Below are 27,382 nucleotides of genomic sequence, written 5' to 3' on the forward strand. Positions count from 1 at the left end.
TCGTTCAAGACTGCGCACGAACGACCCTTCGATGCTTATTCCTTTGCCATTGTTCTTCTCACGGCGACAGACTCTCGCGAGTAAATGACGCCGAGGCAACGTTTCCACTTGTAACACATGGTCTATTAAGACTAATAATAGTCGCCCGTAGACGCGCGCTTCTGTTCCACGGTTAAGTACGTCTTTGCTCGTCACGGTTCCGTCTGAAAAAAGACCACCGTGAAATACAAGAGGCGAACATGGCGCCGGAGACGTCCGTTATCTCCCCGCGTGACAAAGAGAAATATACTATCTTGATTAAACATATGTTATGGAGGATAAATTGGATCACATGTCGTGATAAATCGAACCATATGTCGAGAAATAATTATACGATTTGTATTTCTACTATTTTTACACGACATATATGCGCACATATATATTGTATCTATCTATATATGTATATAAATGCAACGTAAAATCGATAAACATAGAAATTATGATACAAGCGAAATACGAGTTTGCCTATCGCTTCTTTCGATTCGTATTTTTTCACTAAACATGACGTATAAGCTTTGATATTGCAAAACATTGATTTCTACTATGTTACTTGCTACTCTATATTTGAGAAAGGCTATTAAAATCAATATCGGAATTACGTGATTTGTGATATGAATATCAATAATATAATAATAACGTAGCAAATAATGATACGCATTATTGCGTTGCTTCAGTGCGTGCAGCTGGTAATTAAAAACGAGTGCCGTTGCAACCAACAAAAACGCGTGCGTCGCGTCACGTCGCAGCCGTCGCACTTGTATCTGGAAGTGTAAAAGCACAACTAACAAGACCGCCTTAAATACGAGCCGTGGATAGGCGCAAAAAGAAGAGACCGGAATCTAAAAGGAGCTCCGACGCTCCACGATGCGACATCGTATTGTTGCCGGCGCGGCCGGGAATATTGGAGAACACAACGAATATACATATGTATATCGACACGCACATACTTTTCGTTCGCATTTACAGAAAGAAAGATACTAACACAAATAAGATAAAATGCCGATATACCTTAAAACATAAAATTAAAAGTTTAATATCTTTGAAAATATTTATATATTTCTATTCATAATAAATTATTTAAATTAATATACATTTATTTATACTAAAAATTTTTTTTATATGTTTGCCATGTGTTTGCCGGTGACAAATCACTTTATAATATATCCCGCGCGAATAAAATTTAATATTTTTCCATTTCGTTGGAACCTTCACATATGCGTGCGTGTATGGGAGTGCGGATGGATAAATGTAAACTCTATTCTCGCGATGTTAATAATGTTAGATTAATCCGAGTGTATACGATACAACGTATTTATTTGATATTGAAAATATCGCCTGTTTCCTAAGCGAAGCGACGAGAAAACAGAGCAAGGTGAAGGAAAAGCGAAAAGAAAAGAGAGGAGAGACGCAAAAAGAAAGCAGGTGAATACACGTCTGGGAATCTAAAACGAACTGCGATGTGTCAGAGAGCAGTGCAACGTCCTTATTGTTACCGGCTGCCAAAATTACCGAGTGTCCGGATAAAACGCAATGACAGAACGGTGACAACCGAGAACCTAAAAGGAGAGGACGCGAGGAGCGCCGACGATTCATAAATTTAGCGCTGAGCATATAGAACGCGCGTCTACTCGCGGCTGAGAAAACAAATCGAATCGCACAGTCGGGCGCGTCTATCTTCGAATGTTCGAGGCACTGCCTCGTAAAACAAAAGCCGTCAAAAAGCTTCTTTTTTTTTAATGCTCAATATCGTGGTTAATTGTTTTATAGGGAGGTTTTAATCGCTCTCTAGTATATTTGATTATTATACACATACACGAAAAACCGCGACCGAGGAAATTATTTTATGCACATAAAGTATCTCTTCGAAAGATATATATTTGCTTTTATATCTATACTTTCAATCGAATTTCTTGTTACCATATGGATGATGAACGACAACCTATTTTTCGCTGGAAAAATCTTGACGCGCGGGAAGAAAGCTATGGTTAAAAGAAGGGTCTCCTTGTTTCGTCGCGCTTAACTTGCCCCCTTTTTTTCCCGGATGGTTTCCCTTCTCCTTGTTTTTTTTTTCGCTTCATCCGCGCGTCTCTTTTCCCCGTTGTCATTTATTGGCCAAGAAATTACTTTCCATCCAGCCATCGGCCTTCGTCGAAGAAACAGCCAACTAACAAGCCACCGATCGATAGATCCACATAATCATTTTAATGCCTTATCCATGGTAATAAACCGATAACATTGTAATGGAACGATAATCACAAAATAAAAAGATACACTACTATATTATTATATTATAGAAGAAAATTTTCAATAAAATATACAACGCTATTGAGTGCTTCGACGTCTATATTAAATATATCATGTCAACGATTCGACATAAAGATTTTTTTAATAGAACAAATAATTTGATTCAATATACATACATGTACATAGATCTATAAATATAAAATTTTCAATAAAAAAGAGTTGCGACGAAATCTTGTTTTATCCCCAAACGCAAATCTAATAACGTAATATGTAATGTTATATTTATATATATATATATATTATATATTATATATTATATTTAAAAAATAACATAACACGTAGTAATACACTATATTAATCCTATCAATCAAAGCCAAGATCTCTGAACAAAGGAACGATCAAAATTCAAGCATCTCGATCTAAAACGATTAGAGCTATTGAATTATACGATAAGATATTGCTGCTTTCCTCTGGAAGATTAATTTATTAGCAGTGAGAGCTTGAAAACAAATCGCGTTTCCGATGCGTTCCGGCTTATTCGCTAGTGAAATGAGCTTTTCCTTTATTATCGATATTATATAACATCAATTACGTCATTCGCGGCCCGTATTCCGCGTAATACGTCATTCGCAGGCATATTAATGTGTATGATAGGGTATATTCCTCATCAGGAACATAAACCCTAATCGAATCAATGACAATCTTGTTGACGGATTAATGACAAGCCTTATCGATAGAACTGTTTGATTTGACATTAGCTTAATTTTTGTAGTGCAAAATAATGGTCATTGTCTTGTTGTCGCGCAAACTGTATCGGTAATTAATATATGCACCAGTAAGATGTAAATTATAATATGCAGCACTATTTATTTGACAGTTTTATCGCGAATCTTGCCGGAGAAACCTGGAATAATTTCACACAGCATGTGCAGCAATAATAGCGTGTGTGTTTCAATCCTTCTAATACAATGGGAGTATAAACTCACGGAATTATTCAACAATTCGTACATCTGATGAAATTATGTAATACGCTGAATTGAATGTTATGTCTATACCTTTTTTCTTTTAATATTGTAGACACACTTTATCTTTTCATGACTTTTACGATCGCATATAATTGATATATATTTTAATAAAAGATTAACTTTAATTTCTCTTATTAATTTTACGCTCGATTCAAACAGAATCGTAGAATGATTATCAATGTGCCGCAACATAAGGCTCGAATCAAGATTCGCGCAGAAGCGACATCTTAAATAGATAATCTCGCACGTCATTTGCCGGTGACGTGGCCAGGAAACAGAGCCGATCAGAATTATTCAATTAAACATGGAGACAGGCTCGTTGGATCGTATCCATAAACGATCGCTTGGAGTAATGCCGGCCGTTGGACACGGATCCCGAATCGATCTAATAAACCGGAAACCTAATGCGGTTCAACCTAATAAACCGGAATTACCGGTATTAGGTGTTGGATCGAGCGGTGTATCGCGTACCCGGCTTCTCGGCAATAATGCGAATTTGAATTGATCCTGGCCGCCGATGTGCGTGCGTTGCAGCGTGTTGCAACTCCCCGTATCCGCACGCCGCGCACGCCGAGAAGATCGATGCGAATTCATCGCGTTACCAAGAGCCGCGGGGACGCTGAGCGCGTGAATACGGATATTACACGGCTTAAAACAATTAGAAAAGCGATAGAACCGACAATTCGAAAATTTACCTCATTATACAATCCTAATTTTCAATCAACACATCCGTGTAAACGCGATATTTCAGTGCTCTTGGTCATTGGTTGTTTGATTCGTTGGTCATTTAATTCGTTTTGCATTCTCTCGATCGCTAAAATAAGCGTTCGTTTATACAGGGTGTTCGACATGTAAGTAGCCAAACGAAAAGTGGAGATAGATCGAGTCAACCTGAAGCGAAAAGTCCTATACCATTTTGCTAAATTCGTAATAATTATTATGTTATTAATTAAAATGTCTGAGCCAATGAGCGCGTGGGAAGCGGTAGGCCGGAATCGATAGAAATGTAAAATGGACATAAAGAAGTAAGCCATTTTACATTTCTATCGATTCCGGCCTACCGCTTCCCACGCGCTCATTGGCTCAGACATTTTAATTAATAACATAATAATTATTACGAATTTAGCAAAATGGTATAAGACTTTTCGCTTCAGGTTGACCCGATTTATCTCAACTTTTCGTTTGGCTACTTACATGTCAGACACCCTGTATATGTAATTGATATACGTTCTTATAAAAATTTTTATTGCTTGTTATATATAACAATTAGTCATCTGATATTTTTCTATAAATGTACGCATTTACAGAAAAAATTATTAAAATTAGTTTCTTCCAAAAATTTTTAATTTTGAGAAAAATAATTTTTAATTAAATCATTCTTAATTGTTGTAAGTAGTCTTGTAATAAATATTTTAAGTAATTGTTGAAAATTCATGTACCGTGATTTAGCTATAAATTAGTTATTTTCTCAAGCGAATCGAATCCCCAAAGATACGCGCGGAAAATTCGAATAAAATCGCTGGATCGCCAACGGATCGTCCGAAACTTACCCGATCTGATAGCCTGTAAAACAAATATATTTTGACAAAAAGGGATCGAGGTGCGATGTGGAAATTTTCGCGATAGGAACGACAATTTTCCTCGTGGACGCGAAATAACGGAATGATGCAACGCGACGCGTGCGACTCGATGGCGAAATAATCGAGAACCGCCTGTCGCATCGCCGGACAAAAGAGATATTTCCCCGTCCGACAAATTCTCTCGCTAAACGGGCGCGCGTCAAAAAAAAAAACAAAAAAAAAACAAAAAAAACCAGGGAAGCCGCGGTCGTGGGAAAGAGAAAGTAAAAGAGAGGGAGAAAGAGAGGAAAAAGTACAAGGAGCGCGAAAATAAAAAGCGCGGTCCGATCTAGCGCGCGAGAGCATACGCGCATGGCTGGGCAAATTAAAAACTCGTCCCGGGACTCTGAACCGCGCGATAAATACAATAATAATTAGTGGAAGTCTGCGAAACGAATTTGCTGTCATTAATCCAGGGTAATTATCGGAAATTTTTTAATTTGCGACTAGTCGGCCTAGGCTTTTCGTAATCGTATTCTCGCGTAATTAACGGTCCTCATTATAGGACTCTCTCTGTCTTCTGATGTTTTCTTATTTATTTATCGTTGTTTCGTTAATATGATATAAAAATAAATTGTAAATATCGATACTGGTGTTAAGTATTTAAGAACCTAACGCAGTGCTATTTTAATAAATGGTGAACGACGAAACGGAATTTTCGGCGGAATAAAAAGAACTAAACGTAAACCAGACAGATGGTTTGATCTGTCTTGTATTTTTGGATCGAACACCCTTCGCCGTAATATATTTTATTTTTGTAGAAAAATAGAGAGAGAAAGTAAAAAGAAAAAGAAGGCAAATGATCCCTGGCACGTTTCCAAAGAATGAAGAAAACAAGTCGGCCGAAAATTCCTTCATTTGATTTTGCGCGCATTTCTGATCGCAGTTCGTTAGCTTTTTCTTTGCGGAAACAGAATCATTCGAAAAAAATTAGATATTCTCTAGACATTCTATATATTCGCAGCTGATTCTTTTCAATTTGAAATTATCTAGCGAATCCTCTAAATCTTTTCTTCGTAATATATTTTTTTTGTATATGTTCCCTTTTTAGTTATTTTTTCGGTTTTCCATTTTTTTGATATATTTTTAATTCTTGATACATTTTATTTTTTATTTTAAAATCTCAAAACTAAGTTTTCAAAACTTTTATTTAATGATGTAGAGCGAGTAACTTTATTCGAGTATAGAATTCTAATATTTTTGAAATAAATTCTTCAATTATAATAATTAAAAAAAAAAAAGGATCTTGTAATTATGAAATCGCGATTATTTTTTTAGTTTCAAAAAAAAAAAAAACTTCTATCCTAAAATTATTATTTTTTACCTATGATCTTCGTGTTTTGTTCTCCCGGAGGAAAAACATTTCCATCGCTTTTTAAAATCGTCGCTGTTTGTTCCTCGTGAATTTCGGAAGCGTGTATAATGAAGCCCGTGAGCTCACGATTCTCGAAACAAAGCATTCTCCAGTCAGTGCAAAGAGGAAAATTATTAGCGACGACACATATACGGCGCTAGGAAAAAAGAATAAACGCGTGCAATATAAAGGACGATCGAGTCACGTGATACGAAGCAATAATCTACGAATTTTGTGCTGCATTTTGTGTAAAACAAGTGGACATAGTATTTATCGTTATACGCAATCTCGTCGAAGTCGACGAGATGTAACTGGAATTTTATCGCCGTATGAAAAACATAACTATTTCATATCCCGTTGAATAGTACAATAACGAGCTTTACGACTGTATGTTTCGATTCGCGAACGTAATATTACATGTAACGCAGCCTTACATTTTTTTTCTGAAAATTTTTATTTCCTCAAAACAATAAAAAAGGATTCATAGAAATAATCGTAATATAATTACAATCATATTGTATTTAATTATTACATGACATTTATAAATGCTTTATATCTCACAATAAAAATTTCCATGAACAATAAGATTTTTACGTTTCTGAGGTTGAAATAAATAAAAACAATGGGTGATCTTAACTCTACAGAAAATTATCTTCTATTATTCAACAAAATATTCGACATAATAGCGTTCAATTATTGTTAATTATAGAAAATTTACTTGAAAATAAAATCGAGAAAAGATTTTATTAATAAATAATATAAAAAATGATATAACTTTACTTATTTATAAAAAAAAAGAGTACAGCGTGACATCCAATTTTAAAATTTGCAGTGTATTTACTATTCAGCTTAGAAGAAGCTCTCGAGACGGCTCACGCTGTTGGCTTATATTCGCATAGTTCTTGGTAAGTACGTATCCAGCGGGGCGTTTCGGAAGTAAAAAAGAAAAAAGAAAAAAAGTTTTCAACGAGCAAATACGGAAAGCAGGATCGCAGCAATGTCTAGTCGAGACCGCGTCTCTCGAGAGGAAGAGAGGAAGGCGGGAAAAAGCCGGAAAGTGGGCAACCGTTCCCGAATTCCTGCGAATGCAAACGCTCGCCGAAAGTGAGCCAACCGCCTCGCGAGATGTTACGCGTATTTGTGCAGCTACGTTTGTGTATGTATAATACGTTTGCGTGTGTGTATTTTACATCCACAGTCGCACAAGCGCACGTGTTCCTGTATACGGTAGTTTGTCACAGTCAAGTATGCTCGCTAAGTATGCGAGATCATTTGTCTCCGATCTTTTATTCTAGCACAGGCGTCATTCTACGCTCGCCGCAAACAAAATTACATGTTTCTGGTTCGTGCGCCCTCATTCCTCCCATCTGTCCCATTCTTTATGTTACATTGAGCCGAAGGGGCGTAAAAGAAACACAAAAATTTGTGATACCCGGCTTCGAAGAACACAGCTGGTTATACGACAGCGGCGGATATAAATGAATGATGACGAGTCTGTCGTCTGAGTTAAATTTTATCTGAGATACGTATGTCTCTCCTAAGCTTCTGTTCGCCACTCTTATCGATTTTATTACGTTCCGTTTTCTCACGATAACCGTAATCTTCGCTCGCCCGCGATCACCATCGTCTAACAAATTAAACTAACACATTTGAGATTGAGATTACGTTAAGTTTCAGCCATCATAAAACTGAGTGTAAAACTATGTGTATCGATTATCTCTTGAAATAATGATTTTTATAGTATTTCTTATGTTTCAGATTATATGAAAAAAGATCTAAGGACAAACGTAATTAAATATTGCAATTGGTGATATGCATCCTGCAGATATTAATAGTTATATATGTATAATATTATAAATAATATTAATCTCTCTCCCTTTCTCGATTGTATACAATCACAAATTTATAGAAATAATCTATAACTTGTAATTATTAATTTAAATATCAATGATACATCTCTATGTACATAGAATTACAAATTAACATATTAATAATTTATAATTATTCCGCGATTAATATTATGTTTCTATTACAAGTGGATGACATGTCTATTTTAACGTCACCGTGATTAGTACGAACCACAATAATGTAAAGCATAATGTAAATATTAATTTGATTGGATTTATTATCATAATATTGCATCTTCTATATAATCGAAATACCACGATGTATGCCACAAAATTCGAATCGTTGATAAATACGTATTTATTATAATATGTACTTAAAGAAGAAGTTACGCGCGTGAACTTTATTTAGTTCGATAGTTTCTCTTCCCGAGAGAACAATCCCAGAATATTCTTCTCAACTTGAACAGCTATGATGCTCGTGAGCAAAATGTGCAGTGTGTCGTATCTGATAATTTTTGATGGGGCAAGTTTCTATCGAGGATGAATAAAGAAGCGCTTGTCACGAAGACAGGCATTTATCTCGCAAGGAGATCGGAGAGAGAATCGCGTAGGCGTCGCGTGAGAAAAGCAAACAGTGTCCACGGGAATAAAAAATGTATCAGTCGAGGAGCAAGAAGCGACAGTATAGGGGTGGGCGCGCGAGGCGGGTGGAAATATAATACATTTCTCTCTCTCTTGTCTTTCCTATTCTGAAATTTCGCAGCATCCATTTCTTATCGTCTTCGCGGTTACATGGGATTCTCCTCGCGTTCCTGGGACTTGGCTCGTCGGCGAATTTTATCCGACAACTACTTTGGCGAATGGCAGAAGAGAGGGAAAGTCAGAAACGGGGAAAACTGCCGGATAGAGAGGAAGAGGGGAAAATAGTCGCAAGAAGAAGAAGAGGAAAAAGATGAAGAGGCGGAAGGAGAAAAGGAGTCGCAAAAGAAGAGGTGAAGTTCGAAAATGTGACGCGAAACGTGCGACAAACCCGACTCCGGGTTGAGTGGGAGGGTTGGATGACGGGCTGTATCCAGCTCCCCTGCTTCTCGTTCACCCTTCTTTCACCTTCGTCCTTTGTTGCACTTGAGGTGCAAGAGCTGCTCTTGCAAGCACGATCTCGTTAACGGGATATGCGCCGCACGCCGTTCGTCGCGTCGTACAACATCCCGCCTTCTGCTTCCTAGCAAGATCAAAGCGAGGTCTCTCGCGACTAACAAACAGAGCCTTTCGCAAGAGAAGAAGAAGGAGGAGGAGGAGGAGAAGGAGGAGAGGGGATATTAACCTCATGATATTCGCTTAATTGTATACTCGTACATACCTCCATACGATACGAAATCGTATTCCGCAACCGCCGAAACTGTTGTACATAATCGCGACGATGACGACGATTCGTGCTCACGATAATTGTCAACTCAATTGTAGCAATTATAATCCGCTTTGGTTTCATCTCCCTATTCTTGAATCTCGAATCGACGCTAGAGAAAATATCTTAATCTCTTGATATTATCAGATTATAAAATACAAAATGGCAAAACATCAAAGAGTTCATAAAGCGTTTTTATTTTAATTAAAACAAATGGAAAAAGCTATTACCATAAAATAATTCCAAGAATGCAGATTTCACGGGATATGAAAGATATTTAGAAGCATTGTGTATGAAAATCTGAAAGTGGAAATTCTAAGATTTTAGATAACGTTCAAAGTCATTTTCTACAAAATGTATCCAAACTTTGTGTGCATACAGATTTAAAGTAGAATTAGAAAAAAAAAATAAATGAAAATTTCTAAATCTATTGAAATAAAAAGTGCATTGTATTCAAATAAATTCAATCTTATATACAATACGTTTTATCTAAATATTTAAAACAAGTATGATAGCTTGTTCTAATAATAATATTAATATTTTTATTTCGTCAAAGAGAGTTACGTAATCTTTTTCATGAATTTCAAACAACGTCAAGTGTCAAATTTCATCGATAGATATTCGCATAAGCTAATAAAACCTTTCGCGAGACGGTCTTCATGAACGCTCGAAAGTAAACATTCTGAAAGACGCGTGTGCGCGCGTTTGCTTAAATTCGCTAATATTAAGATAAGGCAGCGGCGTCAGGCGACAGAGAAAAAAGCGAAACGCAAATAGCGTGAGAAGGGAGAAGGAAGCGATAGGGAAAATATAATAAAAGGATAGGAGGCTCCGCGAAAGCACGAGCGAGATAACTAGGACAACGTGTTTATACGCTGTAAATTCGTCGCTCGAGATTGTCGACGTCGTCGTCGTCGTCGTCGTCGTCGTCGTCGTCGTCGCTGTCGCCTCGTCTCGCTAAGTTGAACGGAAACACGCTCGAACACACGTTCATGTCTGTAACACACACGATCGTGTACAGAGCACGAATATTTACGAGTGCTTCGCCTCGTCGTCGGCCAGGAATCACATACACGCGAGGTATCGCGTTAAAATTCGATCAGATAATCGTGTTTGCGCCACGATTATACGGCGACCAAATTCCTCCTCAACCACGCGGCATTTTCTCTCTCAGCGCGACGACCACGAATTTGCCGCCGGATGTCAGCGTCCAATTCGAGGGCGCATGAATTTCCAGCTAATCAACGTCCGCCCGAGAAACGTTCGGCGGAGGGTGACTTTTTGCCCTTTCGAGAGAATGGCCGCGCTAGGGCTCTGACCTAAATGCGGAACCGGATCGGATTCAAAGTCGAATCACTCCGGAAAATCGCGTGTTTGCATTCGCAAATGTGGAACAAGGGTGTGTGCGCGCGTAACCGATTCGCTGATCATTGTGGGGGATGTCATCGCGGTGAAACGACCAAGACGGTGACAAGGACTGAGACAAAGTTGATAAAGTTCAACCGTGTTACATATATATATATTTCCAAGATGCTTCGAAAATCTGCTTGTATGTCTGCGGTGCAGACGGTTCTGTCTACGGCAATCGACATTTCCTTCTATTTCTTCAATATTGGAAATCTATTTTACTCGATATGTTCGAATATTTACTCGAATTTCGTTCCACGATGTACAATATATATATAAAACGGTCTCGGAAATTTATCTTCCTCGGACGATAATTTTGCTCTACCAATAATCTTTTAACGTTTTCGTGGTAGTAAGTTTAAATACGATGTGTGAAGAATCTTTAATAAATTAAAAATCTGATATAAAATCTATTTTTATGCAACGGCAAATTGAGAGAAATATACTCCTTCAGACGGAATTTTCTCTGTGTCTGGCATTTGATTGATAAATCACACTGAATGTGTGCATCGTATAATTGAAACTTTCCACGTGACTTTCCATTACAATTTTTCCGTCCCTTCTATTTTTATACGGTTTACAATTTTTTAATTTCCCTTCAGATAATTATGCTTTGAATGCAGAAGAGCTATCGACTTATAAGGGCTACATTGTAATTAAAGGAAAATTGGGAAATACCATTTATAGGTATGCGCTTTATGTAGAACGCTTGGATTATTTGTATACATAAGTAATGAAATGATTGCGCTCCCGGGATTATTTATCATGCGAGAGTCTGTATCTCGGGAAAGATTGGAAACCACTCATCCAGCATGGTATCGATCGAATGCATCGTCCGGAGTGCGACGAAGGATTTACCGTCATTGGCGAATCGCGAGGATCGTAGGACAATTTGTCTAACGTTCGCTCGTATCTTCTAGTACGCCAAGTTTCTCTCGAATGCAACGGACCTTCGCGCATAATAGTTTTCCAGAAACGTATATACCGGAAGTTCGCCATCCGTGAGACTACTCAGAGCTCCTCTTTCTTCTTCTACTCTCTCTCTCTCTCTCTCTCTCTCTGTGTCGTTCCTTTAACAACTATTTGCTTTTCAGGTGACCTTAATCTAGGAAATGGTCACTAAGAGGTATTCTCTCTACAAATGCAGCCAGAGAAAAGACGACTAAAACGAAAGCGAGCAATAGAAAGAGAGAAAGAGAGAGAAATAAAGAGAGAGAAAGGAGAGGGAGAGGAATAAGAGAAATGGATGATATTAATGGATGAAGATATTGAGAGATATAGAAATATTTTGGTTATATCGTTGTCCTCTCGATACGCGCATCATTTTATCTACATCTATTCGGAAATGAGTAATTGTGAACACGATTCTACGCGAGATAAGTCTACACATATATACAAAGTTCATAGCTAAAAGATCGGAAATGTTTTGTCCTTCTGCTCTTAAATGTGTGACTTGTGAAATATATTCCTTGCTGCAATTCGTTACATCGTGCATTCATTATTTTATCAAAAGAACTTGCGCGTTTTTAGAAATATATATAGAAGAACCACGATTATTGTACACATATTACACATATAAAGAGACATCTTTTCTTCCAACAAACTCCTTTTTTTCTTATATATTTCTGCTCGGTATAATTGATTAACTTATCTTATTAAAACATTTTTGTATCGAAAATATGCAACGCAGATTCTCTCCAGTCTGATTGACAAGGAAACGTGCGTGAAATAAACGAACGAATAACGCGCGCGATAACATATTTTCACGCTTGTCGGCGAATGTGCAAGTAGCGTGAAATTGACAGGCGGATGCTGCGCAGAGACGGAAATATCGCGCTATCTCAAAACTTGAAGATACAACGGAACATCTAGCGACGAATTTCGCGACGAGAAGGGGAAAGAGAAAGTATAAGACCACGATTATTCTCGTGGAAATTCGTCGTAGCCACGAAAAGGCGGAATTCGTAACGACTATCTTCACCGCCGTCGTCGTCGTCGTCGTCGTCGTCTTCGTCAGTGTCATCGTCATTGTCTCCCCTCCGGGCACAAAACGTCGTTCAAGAAACGAAGGTTTCTTACCTCCTTGCCGGGAGCTGAAGGCGCCGGTGCTTCCTGCGATGATTAGAAGCAGCAGCGGGCTTAATAAGACTCTCGAGGAAAGCGGCATCTTTCCTATACTCCTCTACCGGCGCTTGCGCGACACGGGTTCTTCTTAGCCGAATTCCCTCATCACAGCCTCCCTGTAAGAATAAAGAATAAGAGATGAGACATAAGACTCAGTTTCGTCAACGAAAATGAATCTCGCAAAGAGTCTCATAAGACATGATGGCTATCATCGAGCCATAGTAGACACACATTTGCCGGGTGATTCGAAGATATTTATTGCACTGTGATAAAGATCTTGAAACTAAAACGACCAGTATCATCAGTGGTAACTCAACATTAATAATAAGAAAATAAATAAACTGAATATGTAGCATTTTTTTATATCTGTAGAATAATAGTGAAACATTTAATTAGTGAAACATCTTTCTTGAAAATGTCAAAGACGGATCTATCTTTTATCATTGCAAATGTATGGTCACATTTCGAGTAAAAATCCGCAACCGACGTTACGCTCGCACAATTAAAAAGCGGAACGATTACTCGTTCTCTCATTCGAAATGACCAGCGGCTCGTGCCTGACGTTGAATGGTACGACGACAGAATACCGGGTTATCTTTTTCGCCATGTTTTTTCTCGACTTACTTAGTCTCGCCCATTCTTATGTCGTGCAAGCACATAGCGGGAGAGAATATGAGAACGAAGTAGATTCAGAAGGCGAGACGGGATGCCCGGAGGAGGTGAGGGGGACAAGAGACGCGGATGGCCCCCGGGGCGCGTTGGGTTTCCATTATGCTAAACCGCAAATGGAGTCCTGCGATCGAGTGTCTCTTCGCGGCCGATCCCCGAAGGCACACACAATGGCGCCGCTGGCAAGGCTCCTAAGGTGTAATGTTACGTAGAAATTAAATTCGCCCATATTCTCTCCCGCTGGTACACGCGACGCGTCTCTCCTCTCGCGGACGACCTCGCCGACGACGATGTTTCGCGTATCCCGACCCTGTCATCCCGAATTCGTCACCGTCGCCTCGCGACGAGAAGCATCAGCCCCGTCGTGACACTCGAGCTTTTTACGCGAAAATACATTTGCGACGATGATTTCTGTGGTTTTCCCGTGAAAAATGGCTCTCCCGCGCAAAGTCGAATTTCATCAGGGATATTAATAGATCGGCGTATATACAGATTTTAAATGTGAAAGAATTTTTGCAATTTAATTCTTTATCCTTCGAGGAATTTGGCACTGAAATTTTCTTACTTATCCGATAGTGCAATTATAAATGTTATTTGATATATCAAAGATTAAATTTTTTCAACGTAATAGTAAACGTAAAAGTATTAATCAGAAATTAAATTTAAATAGAAAGATTTTTAATCATCCACGATATAAGCCATATCAAAATTTTTTCCCTGCATCATTTTCAAGATTTGCTATGCAGACAGTTTCGTAAAGGAAACGCGACGTACGCACAACCAACAAATATCGGTGTTCGGGATTTTCCACGACGCAGCTTTTCCTCTCAAGGACTCGATTACAGGCGAACAATTTTGTTTGCGTACCGCGAATTTTTTCATATCAAATCTTTTTTTGTCATGACTAGCAACGAAAACTTGTTATATCGTGCAACGCACGCTTTTGCAACGCACAACGCGCTATGCTTTCAACGCATATTTTCAATATCTTTTTAGTTCTCCTCGCGTGTGCAGTTTATAAATGTTTCATCGATTCTGAGTAGACGTTAGATTCACGGCTTTGATATCAGGGCGATATTAACATATATATATATATGTACATTTCTCGCTTTGAAGCAAGTAAATATTCAATACCAGTAACATGACGCGAGAATCTTCCGGTAATTAAGTTATTGTATAAATATTACAAGATAAAACGGAATAGAGCGAAAAAAATATATAAATAAATGCTAAATATATATCAATGGGAAAAATTTAGTTTAATTTTTATTAGTTTATTTATTATACATTGCATTTTCTTTGCGTACATCAAAACATGAAAATTAAAAATATAATTGACAAAATGTATATTCAAAGAACAGGCGAGAAAATTCGAATAATATTCAAAGTCAGATAGAAAGTATTTCCTCGAATAACTAATCGCGACATCCAATGTGCGACAAAAATAATTTTCCTTCTAACTAATGCAGCGAATAATTAAGACGATAATAAAGTTAAATTAAAATCTGAAAAAGAGAGAGAGAGAGAGAGAGAGAGAGAGAGAGAGAGAGAGAGAGAGAGAAATTGTATCTCTACCAGGACTATAAGAAGCGGAGAACAAAGATAGAACTTGGGAATGAAAAGCTAATTTCATTTCAGAGAGAGTTGATTTCGGTGTCGCAATATTTGCGCGGAAAAATTTTTATGGCTTTCATAACAAAACGAGTTCAAATCGCAACTTGCGGTAAGTCATTACTATTACATCTCTACTTTTTCCTCAACATTATGCATCGTAAATGAGCACAAAGATTAAGACGAGTCCCTCGTCGCGACAGCATGGATCGAATTTAATAAGTCTCGCGTATTGTCATGTGTGAAATATTACTTGACTGTACTTGATCAAGATGAGGAAAGAAATAAAAAATAAATGTGCACCATGATAAATAGAAACATATATGTATATGTAAAAGTTCTTATTTTTTGTAATATTCAAATATACATACATATGTAAAATTTTTAAGTTTTAATACAAATTTCTAAATTTATTTCATTAATATTCAATTATAATATATATATATATATATTTGTATTTCATTGAAGATGAAATTTAGTAATAGAATAGAAGAAGATATTGCGTCGTGCGCAAAAGATTTGAACCTATCATATACAATATCTGGTAGAGAAGCGTGTATATTAGAGAGAGAAAATCGCTAAAAAATTTCATCTATTGCGCCAGATATTTCAATAGTTTCGATACAATCGTTTTAAACATCCTTTTCCTCTCGTTTTACGTGACAATACAAATGGATTCTGGGATCTAGTCGGCTTCCAAACAATGTCGGAAATTTACAATGTGGGTTGAACGTTTATCTGCTGCGTCGTATGGTTAGAAGACAAGGAATAACAAGCCTGGAAGGAAGAAAGAGAGACGAGAAAGATGGAAAATAAGAGATAAAACCGTCCAACAACATTGTTTCTTCCCTAGGAACATCCTTGTCGTTTTAAAGCTAGCTTCGCGCGGAAGCGCAGGCAAGCTTTCGCTTTGACGGTTTTCCTATTGATCGCGCAAATTGTATTCCTTGAACGAACCTGAAGGATTGCAATATTGGCGCGACACGATTGCAATGATATTATCAAAAGCGATGCGACAAATTGAAAACCAAGAATTGATGGAATTTCCCGAAGTCGAGAAGAATCTAAACAAACACATTGAAACACATACTTCAACAAATAATGATCTACGTAACCGATAAAACTGCATAAAATTGGCGGAGCCCTTCCCCCGCCCACGCATAAATGTCATAAACAATTTTTTTCACTGAAAAAATAAAAAATTATACACATACACTGAAAAAAAAAAAAAAATTTAACTTGACTAAATCCGTTCAACTAATTACCATTTTTTAAATTGAAATATTTATATAATTAAGTCAAATACGACATATGAAATCTAACATGACGTATATTTGACTTAAATATATAAATATTTCTATTAAAAAAAATGGTAATTAGTTGAACAGATTTAGTCAAGTTAACAATTTTTTTTTTTTCCAGTGTACTTTAATGTCAAACTTCAATTTGTTATATCTTCTAAACCAATGCGGTCCACTACTTATTTCTTGCGGGGAATTACTCAGAAGAACCTCCCCTACAACATATTTAAATAGCGATAAAATCGGAGGTGTGTTACCATTTATGCAGTTTTATCCTAATTAATGTTAATTTCTCTACGGAACAAAGTGAAATATATTGTTTGCAATATTATAATGACATATGCCGCGTGCAAGTATATTACTAAAGTTAAATAAAGCACGTATAGAATAAAGAGATCTATAATATCTACTTCGTAATTCGTTAGATTTACCGCTCTCCAAAACTTTGGAATTTCTTCTTTCAAAAATTGCCTAATATGACGTATTCAAAAAAACTTCAATTTATTCGCTGCGAATCTCTTCTGCGAGAAAGTCGCGGTATGAAATAGCTCGCTGGCATCTTAAAGACCGAAGAAAATATTATATTTCACGAGCAATCGATACGCCGTCACGCTCAGCGGCTTGCGAGATGCAAATGGACCAGTTTCACGTGTCATCGCTTATAAATCTCTATTCCTCGCGTAGACGTTCGCCAAAACGCGGAGCGGGTGGTAACTGATGAAAACGATGTCGAACGGATTTGGAGGAGAATGGTGAGATGTGCGGAAAAAAAAGGAAAAGAAAAACAACGTGCGAAAGAAGTTGCGCACCGGCAAACAATGTGGTCTTATCTAACGGAAAATTTCCGCGGGCTCATAGCTACAGACATATATGGAAGGAAGAACTTCCTCTTCTTCTTCTTGTTCTTTTGTCCCGTCTGGTGAACGTAGCTTCGAGATCGGCCATTTGCCAAACGAGATTGAAGATTTTCACCGTTGGTTCGCCGGTTATTATCGCCGAAGCGTATAGATGGAGGGAAAAAAGGATCACGGTGCGAGAGCGAGGGAATAAAAACGAACGGTGGCGGAGAAATCGGGATAAGAGAGAAAAGAAGTTTAACGAAGATATGGAAAGGCAGGGAAGAGAGAAAGAGACGGGGAGAAAGAGAATAGAATCGTACTGGTTTATCGTAGTGGATTCTGGACGATTCTTTTCCTCATCGAAAAAGGAAGAACCGAGAAGGCGGAATCGAGAGAAAAAACGACAATGTTGTGACGCGGACGCAAACTTGGTCGGAACTTTGATGGACGATCCGACGACGACAACGACGATGAAGCTGGACCATCGTACTTTCATGAACTGGAAGAAGATACGATCGCGAAGCTTCGCGAGAAGTCCTTTAGAACTGACCGGATCGCGTTAACTTATATTCGAAGAGTATGTGCTCAAGTGACATTATTTAATTTCCGTTTGGCTCAATAACATTTTCTATCGAGTTTCGTGGAAGTTGTGCCTTTCTTCTGTGGAAGGTAAAGGCGGAAAATTGAAAATCAATATAAAGAAATACAAAAAAAAATTTTTTCTCTCCTTGATTTCACGGAAACTGACATATAATACATAATATCATAATTATTTAATCTTCCACGATAAAACTTTGTTTACACTTAAATTTACTATAGTTAAATCGTATAGAGATTTGCCTCAAATTGCGCGTATCGCAAAAGATTACAACGACGATCTCTTGGTATTTCCAAGATATTTAAAGCGATGCGTGACACGCGCGAAGCTTCGGGAATGAGGCGAGTTAAAATTGTCGTGGTTCGTCTCGAATCGCGACTTCTCGCCTTTCAATCGTTAACACGCGCATTCATTCCCGTTCTCCGTAATTACCCATTCCCCTTTCCCTCTCTCGTTCCCGTTCTCGTATCGTTCGAATCCCACGCAAATGAACGTACAATTTACCGCACGCGTTTCCGCAGCCCTTTCCCCCACCCACTCTCTCTCTCTCTCTCTCTCTCTCTCTCATCGTTTCGTACCATGCGAATTCCTCGGCATCGACGCCGACGTCGACGAGGACGAATCCGCCGCATCTCGTCGTCCTCCCCCTCATCCCGTCCTATCCCACCATATTCTCGTCGACGATGCAAGGTATGCGATTCTCCGTGTGCCGCGTGGAGCCAATTACATCGTAAGAAACGTTAACTTAGTTTGTCGAACAGTTAGCGCGAGAGAGGGTAGGTCTTACCTCCCTCGATACTACGTGTACATCCCTGGCGATAACGGCGCCGCGGGACGAAGAGATATCAAGTTATATAGTTGGGAACATCCGCTTTGCTCGCGCTCTATCCGTTCTATCCACCAATACTAGAAGGCATACGTATATAAAGGTACGGATCTACAGAGAGCGGCGCGAGGCCAGAAATTCCAGGCTCGTAAATTACGAGAGAATCCGATGAGACGTTAACTCTCCTTCACTTAATCTCTAACCCTTAGCCGCGGTAGCAATTTTCAAGTCAAAGATCTTAAGCGGCAAGAGAGAGAGAGAGAGAGAGAGAGAGAGAGAGGCGCGTAATAATAATATTTTTGTGAAATTAATGGACGAACATTAATAGCAATTGCACTCGAATATGTTCGCCTTTCTGTTAATGATATTACGCAAAAACCGTGATATAGAAAAACAATGCTAGTTCGCGAGATTATATCGATAATAAGAGATAATAAATAAATTTCAAAGAACATTATTGAGGCCACTGCGAGCTGTCGGGGGCAAATGTTCGTGCTACGAAGTATTTACGGTATTATATGTCGCTTTCTGTAGCGTTCTGCATCGCTTTAGCGACATTGTTTTCGATCCTTCTCACAGTCAAAGATTGACAATTAACTGACTAAACATTAAACCATCGTGACTTCTCACGCAGTGATCTTACTGACACCGCACGAGTTGTAAACAAATGATATTTACATTTGGCTCTGTTAACGTATTTACGAAAGTCTGCTTTGTGTTCCGCGAGAATAAATTCGCTTTATTCAATAAAGTTTCTCAACAATAAAACCATATACACATAGTTCAGAATCTTTCTCTATATTAAATTAGATTTTGATTATTTTAGTATATTTATATAATATTTGTATTTTATTTATATTTAATATCTTTTCAAATCTCATTTTTATTCTGATTAATTATGAAATCTAATGAATAATGTCTATCGTCAAATAATTTCTTCTTTTTTTTTTGCTTGTGTAAAATAATTGAAGAAATTTTCTTATAAAATTTGGAATGAGGAGAAATTATTTGTAACAAATAATATATTTTTGAAAGTTGTATTTATAAAATTATTTTCCTATAAAAAAATATTGCTAATTGTCATCAGTTGACATCTCCTTTGTTCAGACACTCGTTTGTCCCGTCTTATTGGTACTTAACAGGCATTTATAACACGTTGGAGACGCAACCGGATTATACTTATACGGGTAATGGCCATTAAAGCTTCACGCCAAACACATCCCTCCTATTCTCTCAGCTTCGAGACTATTTCGAAGAGGGAATTAATAGGCGTATATCGAAAATCAGGTCATGTCCGTCGTGGATAGAGAAGACCTGTAAAGTTTCTCCCCGGGACGAAACCAATTCCGCGCGGCAAACAATTATGTCGTGAGAAACATTCGTTCTCGAACGAGTTATGGCAACGTCTCTCTCGCGAGGAAGATTCGATTGCGAACTTATTCCAGTTATAAAGGAGATTGTTGGTCAGAACGCCTCCTACTGTGTCAAAGGGACGGGTACAGCAAGTCAAGATAGAACAAAACACTAACGTTTTTGCAAGTGTAGAATGAAAAAGAATAAACTTTAAGTTAATTTTTAAACTTATAGAACAATTATTACGTTCGACAATTTTTTTTTTTTTTTTTTTTTTTATTATAAAAAGAAATATTTCTGACTATTTTACACAAAATCTATTTATCGACAAGTTGTCGATAAACGAATGAGTTTCTTGGATCATTAGTTATTCTTGTCGCGTGGACTTTTTTTCAATATCGAACGGCAAACACGTGCCGTAAAAAACGACGCATGACTGTGCAATTCCGGCCTCTCGGATGAGAAACGGATGTCGAGCCGCGAAAAGTTCGATCGCGTCGAACACTCCCGGAGAACGAAATGGCTAACCGGATACAGCGTGCAGTTAAGCGGAAGTGCGTAAAAATCCGTAACTTCCCTTGCGCGTTTTCCGTCGACGTCGGAAGAGAAGGGAACGCGCGACCGAGAGGGAATAGTTTCGACTTAGCTAAGAAGAGTTTCTCGAGGGCGGCCACGAGGGTGGTGTTAGCGGCAACGGTGTGGTGAGAGCGAGTCGAACAAAGTCGTGCTAAGCAACTTAGATTAGTTGAATCGACTGGTCTCTCGGCTGGCGAACCGCCAGGCCAAATTGTCAAGAGAATTGCTCTCCCCCTCCTTCATCTCTCTCTCTCTCTCTCTCTCTCTCTCTTGCTCTTTCGAAGTCTCACCATCGTATTAAGGATCCGCGTACTCGCCGTTTCCTCTTCTATCTCTCACCGACATGTTCTTTCATCCGCGGTGAAACAAAGGGGAGCCGTTGACGTAGACGAAAATCTGATTCGCGAGAATGTACATCGTTGATTATATTCCTGTGGCTTGCAAGACACGATCGGGCGGGACAAAGATCTCGCGGTAGAGCTCGCGAAATTCTCGGCGATTTCGTACGTGCCCGCTCTCGTGAAATTGGAGAACGCGATATATTCTTCGTGTGCGAGAAATTATTCAGTTTTATCGACACGCGCGTATCGGTATAAAGCGAGAGAAAAACGCACAAAGAAATAAACTGCAACGTATAAAATTCACAAAATTTATTTTCATGCAGTTTCCAATAATTTTTATTTCTTCTATATATAATGTAATTATCGTATGAAATATTATAAAATATAATGCATAATGTATAACATTAATGTGTTCATAATGAGAAAATGATTATTGAAATTAATGTGGAATCAAAATACATACGTTTATTATGCAGCTATTGTTAAAATTGTTATCGATTCGTATACATGGACTATATTGAGAAAATATTTCTTATTTTAAATAAAAAGATAAATATATTTTTAGGCTATAAAATATATATTTGTATAGACTATTTGTCTTTTGTCAACTTAATGTTTAATATTATAATATTTAATATCCCGTATTAACTACCAAAATAGCAATGCTAAAAAAATGTCACGGGCTATAAATCGACATTACAATAAAATTGAAAATTAAGTGATTTCTGGCGCGAATATGTTGAAACCACGAAAAAGAGCTTAAGTCGGCAAGTCGTCGACGGATATGAGCGGTGATAAAAATGATAGTCAGTCATCTCGAGAGGCACAAGGCTGGCCGATTCGCGCGCGCTCAGCTTACCGCGCCCGTCAAAGGTGCTTTTATATATCCGGATCCTTTATTTCCGTCCCGATCGCGAAGTTGTATGGGTACGGCACCAATTCGTTTTATTGGATTCCGCGTAAGGGCGGCGGCGGCGCCGTGCGTTTTTCCGAGTTACCGGGCGGGGGAAGAAACCCGGCAGGCGCGTCCTCATCCATCATCCGTCTACGCGGAGCGCCGAGTCATTTAACAAACGTCTCTTCGAGATCCCATATTGCGCCGTTCGCTACTAGCACACCTCGCCCTCGCGAGAGATTTGACCGCTCTATGCTCGTAGCGATCGGCGGTTCGTTTAACCGTGAAAAGCGCACTCACGATTCAAAAATTCACGAGATATGTATGCGTAACTCGGAATAAAAATAAATCAAAACTATAGAAATTTTTCCGTTTCAAAATACACGTTAAGATTTTAAACAATTTCGTTATATCTTTTCTCCTTTCTCGGATTCGAATGATAATATAATTGCAAAATAGAAATAATTAGTATATTTCTTAATATACTGAATATATAATTATTTTTTGTGTATAACTAGAGATTTTTTACAAAATATATTTTTCATACTATCTAAACCAGTTGTCATCCTTGGGATATATTATAAAAATTGTATTATTAGATAGAAAATAAATATTTCTATCGATTGTCATATATTTTTATTTCTGATAAATAAAAAAATCGTTATCACATTATATATTTTAAGAATATATTTAGAGAATATCATTACCATTCTTTATTTTCTAACTAGATTATATACATGTGTAGATGTTTATGGTTTTAACTCTGTATTTCGCGTAGCAAAAGATATTCTCGCGAACAATTCCTTTTTTTTTTATCGTCATAACTATATTTAATTATGAGACAAATAAAGTGGCAAATATTCGATCACTGCAGTCAAGCGCCTTTACTTGCATCCGTATCATTTGTGGAATTAATAATAAAAAACACGACGGTCGAATTTGTCAGTGGAAGCGAGAAAGACGCGTGCAGAGGAACGGTTCATATTGATTAAACGCTGTGCTAGTTTTCCGGCGCGATCGATAGCGAAAGCTACTCATTGGATTGCTCTGTCCGGAACACGGTCCTCGTATCTCTCACCCCCGTTAACAGATGACGAGCCGCTTTGGTCCATATTGCGCCGCGTTACAGTCGCTGTCGTTGCTCTGTTACTCGTCGTCTACAATGTTGATGTTATCTCGGGGAACCCTAAAGCCGACAGAGACGCGGAGGTGCCATCGGTACGTTGGCTTTGTCGCGAAACTCGCATCCTTATCTTAATTGGGAGATAAAGTTTCATAAGCGATCGACGAATGCTTCTCCGCGTGCGACAAACTTTCTTCTCCCTTTCTCGAAAGCGATTTAATAATTCTAAGGACTAATACGAATTTACAATTACGTGAATTTTATACGGACATTCACGGCGCGGACCGCCCCTTTCTCCCGTGAAATTAGAATGTTGTACGAGAACGGCAAGATTAATCGCGGCGACGTCTTAACGCTCGTTACCGTCCAATCGAGAAGGTTAAAAAAAGAGAAGTTGATCCCTCGACTTATCGCGTACCGCGTCTAATGTTATTAATGACCCCGCGATCGATCGACGTCGTCGTCGATAATTAAGAAGGTTTAATCTGGACATTTTCGAGGAAGTAGCGTTTGATGTATTCCGGATATTGAAGACTGACTCTGGACGATTTTATCGATCGCTGCATTTTTTCTTAATAAAAAGTCTCAGAAGTGAGGCTTCGAGTTTTCTGCGCCGAGAAAAATAAGAGAATCAATTAATATCGTAATCTATTCGATTGCCAATCAACTTCTTGATTAAGAAATAGTAAGAGGAGAGATATCTTAAAGACGAGAAAAACTATCGCTATTAATAAATTACATAATAAAAATTTAAATAAGTAGAAACATCGACATGATCATCGCGCAGTTGCAGATGTTAGCGCGTGTATTATTTATACGCATGCACATGCGAGATGAAGAATTCACGCGACGTACTTCCTCCCGTGTCACGCTATAAGCGTATTATTCGGCCGCGCATCCGTGTCGCCGGATGTTCAAACTTCTTCCCGCGGCGATCCGGTTGACGCGATAACCAAAGATCGATCGCACAAATACGACTTTACTCGGGTTCCATTTTGCGAGTCCCATTAATTCTCGCCGTCTCCGACGGCGTATCGGCGTCTCCGACGTCTTCGCCAATTATCTTGCAGTCTGACTTCCATCATTACCCCCGATTTCTTGCCTCTGTCTTGCGCGGTCATCAACCACCGCGATTTCACGACTTGACGGAGATGGTACGGAACACCGGTCTCGGAAACTGATACCGGGTTGTCCAAGACGGATGGACGTTGGCGTGGAGGGTAGCTTTATCGGTCGGCTCGAAATCCTTATCTGTCCGAAGGGTTAATCTCGGTGGATCCCTTTCGCGCGCGGCGAAATCTTCTTTGAGTCTAGATCTTATATAACATTTCCAACGAGTTGACGTTATGCCGGCTACAACGACGGCAACGACCACCACGATGAGGCATCGGCACCGTTATTTGTCGCCGGTGGCTCTTCGATTTTTCAATAAATCTCGACGTTACCATATTTTCATCCGTTTCCTCTTTCTCATTCCTCAAAATTTCCAAGCCTTTTCTTTTCTAGATATATTTCTTTCCTCTCCTTCCGTCTCTCCATCCTATAAATTTTTTCTCTTTTCTTCTTTCCTCTTTATTTTTCTTCTCTATATTTTCTTTCTTATATTTTTCTGTATTTTATTCCATATCGTTATTTAAACAATTTAGATAAATTAAAAATACAGATGTATAATAGGTTTAAAGATACCAACTAATTCGTCCCTTGATATTGGCTTAGTTTAGAGTCTATCGCAAACTACCGGTTTAGGAAACAGCAATTGCGCGATCGTTCTCGGAAACTCGAACTCTAGCTTTTCGTCTTGCAGCTTCCCGCTGGTTTCCACGCGAACGCCTGTTATGCCAGAATTGCTTTCCATCGCGGCGATAACTATCAAAACTCCGCAAAGCGTTCGTCGAACTGGATTTTTAGAAACTGCGGCACGGGAATTGTGGAAGCTCAGATTTCACGTTACGAACGTTACAAGCCAATAGAAATTGGAAATAAAACGAGCTCCATAAATCGTCTTAAGCCAGCTATATTCAAGCGTAGCCGGAAAAAATGAGAGGAGAGCAACGCGGATCAGATAACAGATGGCAGCTATTTTAAACTACGAGCTCGAAATACTACGTACTTCGTAATGTTCCGAAATTCTCTTTCGAAATCGTAATTTTCCAAATCCTTGCGTATAGACACGATCCTCGACTATACCGTCCTGTCGATGACAGAATTAAAGCTCCCGGCACCGCGAAAATACGAGGAAAAAGATGGCAAATATCCTCCAAGAGCCCGCTGTAAATTGGTACATCGTGTACTCTTTCGCCAGGCCAAAGCCCGATTTGCTGGCGTAGGCGTAAGCTGATTTCGGCGTCTGGCTCGACGAACAGCTCGCCGTTCTTGCTCTCGCGTACGTATAGCTCGTTTTGCGGATTGGAATACGCCCCGGGCTGATACGACGTCCGATTCGAATTACGATCCGCGACCGTGCGAACGCCGGCTCTCCGGAGCGAGAGCGAACCGACCGAGCTTCGATATTCTCGCCCTCCACCGTAAAATCATATCTCACGATCGATTCCCGCAGCCTTGCATCCGCCGCACCGCATATTCGGTGAATCGCTATAGTTCCGGAGGAGGGTAACGCTCGCTTCGGAGATATAAAAAAAAGGAACTCCGGAATCGATAGCGAGAGCTATTAATATCAGAGAAACATCGTCCACGCTAGATATTTATCGCTAGTAGCTTATTTATACGCATTACATCGATTCGTTTTTCTATTATGTCGAAAGAATCGAACTCAAACGCCATTCAATTAAATAAGCAAATATAAAACTTTGAAAATTTTTATTATCGCAGACGATTTATAAAACACATTTATAATATATTGTGCTTATAATATTAATTAAAATGCGCCATTCTGCGCTATGTAAAAAAGAGGAAGCTGCACGTGAATAATTCAGAGTTTATACGAAGATTTCAAAACTGACATTAGAAAAAAAAAAAAAAAAAAAAAAACGTAGATTCTAATTAAAACTTTCTAATATAACTAACAAAGTTGCAAAATAATAATGTTGCGAAGCGCGGCTTAAAACATGTGCGGAGGCTACAGAGAGCGATTAGTGGCTAGATAAGAGCACAACCAACATACGATTGCCCGCTATCGGATTTACGGCTTAATGTATAGTTAAGGAAGGATAAAAACTTTAGGGGGGGGGGGGAGGGGGGAAATATAGTAGCTCTACACGAGACGCGCAAATGTGCATCAAACTGCGAGAATTATGTAACTATCTATGTAGAAATAGCGCGAAACATTCCGGAAACTTCCAAAGTTTCCAACAACATTCGTGTTACTAGCCCGGCACTTGGTGTCAGTAAATGTAACGAGTTCTCCGTCTCTCTCTCTCTCTCTCTCTCTCTCTCTATATATATCTCTCTTTCTTTCCATCTTCCCGTCTACTCTTCCTATCGCCATTGACTCGAAAGAAAGTCGAGAGAAATGATGCATTGATTTAATTAAATGCTAAAATAAAAATAGGGGATATCAATCGGATCGCGGTACATAAAACCGCTAAGCGAACGATGAATAAAAGATATTTTGCATTTCTCGAGAACATAATATTATATCTATCTCTGTCAAAAATACAATGTACGTATTGTTTTATCGATTGAGCTTGAATCAAGTTACGATATTTATATATCGTTGACTTAGAAAAGCTAATTTGATTTAGATACACGCGTTACTCTGCCTAATTATATTATTTAGAAATGTCATGTATGCTAGATAGCAATTTTCTGATTCGAGATAAGAATTATTCTTTCGTAATTGTGTTAAATACGTCATACGTCCTTTGGAATATCGTAAAATAATCTTGGCTGAAAATCTCTGTGTATATCTAAAATAATACATTCATCAAACATATGTTTCATGTTATGTTATATTCGATAATATTTGATTCCTACATTATCCAATATTACCAGCTGACATCATAATAGATTATAAAAATCACATTTGCACGACATGTAAGAATAGTGTCCTAAAAATATCGCACTCGCCGAAACTCGGTTAGCGTACTCGGGCAGTGAATATAATGAGTTTTATACTTGTCTCCTCCGTCCATCTTTTCCGTCTCTCTCGATTCTTTGCCGCTGGGCTTTTCGCCGCCGCCTCGAGACTCGAAAGAGAATAAGCGCGCTGACTTAATTAGGCGTCGAA

The 27,382-nt window shown here is 38.5% G+C and overlaps 1 protein-coding gene across 7 annotated transcripts in view; it reads right to left on the minus strand.

Moving 5' to 3' along the window:
• Positions 1-27,382, minus strand: part of LOC138933807 (uncharacterized) — a 249,198-nt gene that overhangs the window by 102,437 nt on the left and 119,379 nt on the right. For all 7 annotated transcript variants that reach the window (XM_070296812.1, XM_070296807.1, XM_070296808.1 and 4 more), the window contains exon 3: positions 13,020-13,180. In XM_070296812.1, the coding sequence (XP_070152913.1) occupies positions 13,020-13,107 (88 nt within the window). In that variant the 5' untranslated portion in view covers positions 13,108-13,180. The remainder of the gene's footprint in view (positions 1-13,019; positions 13,181-27,382) is intronic.

The sequence above is a fragment of the Polyergus mexicanus genome, unplaced genomic scaffold, assembly GCF_030449975.1.
Source record: "Polyergus mexicanus isolate NDT 795.1 unplaced genomic scaffold, iyPolMexi1.0 SCAF_6, whole genome shotgun sequence".
NCBI lineage: Eukaryota > Metazoa > Arthropoda > Insecta > Hymenoptera > Formicidae > Polyergus > Polyergus mexicanus.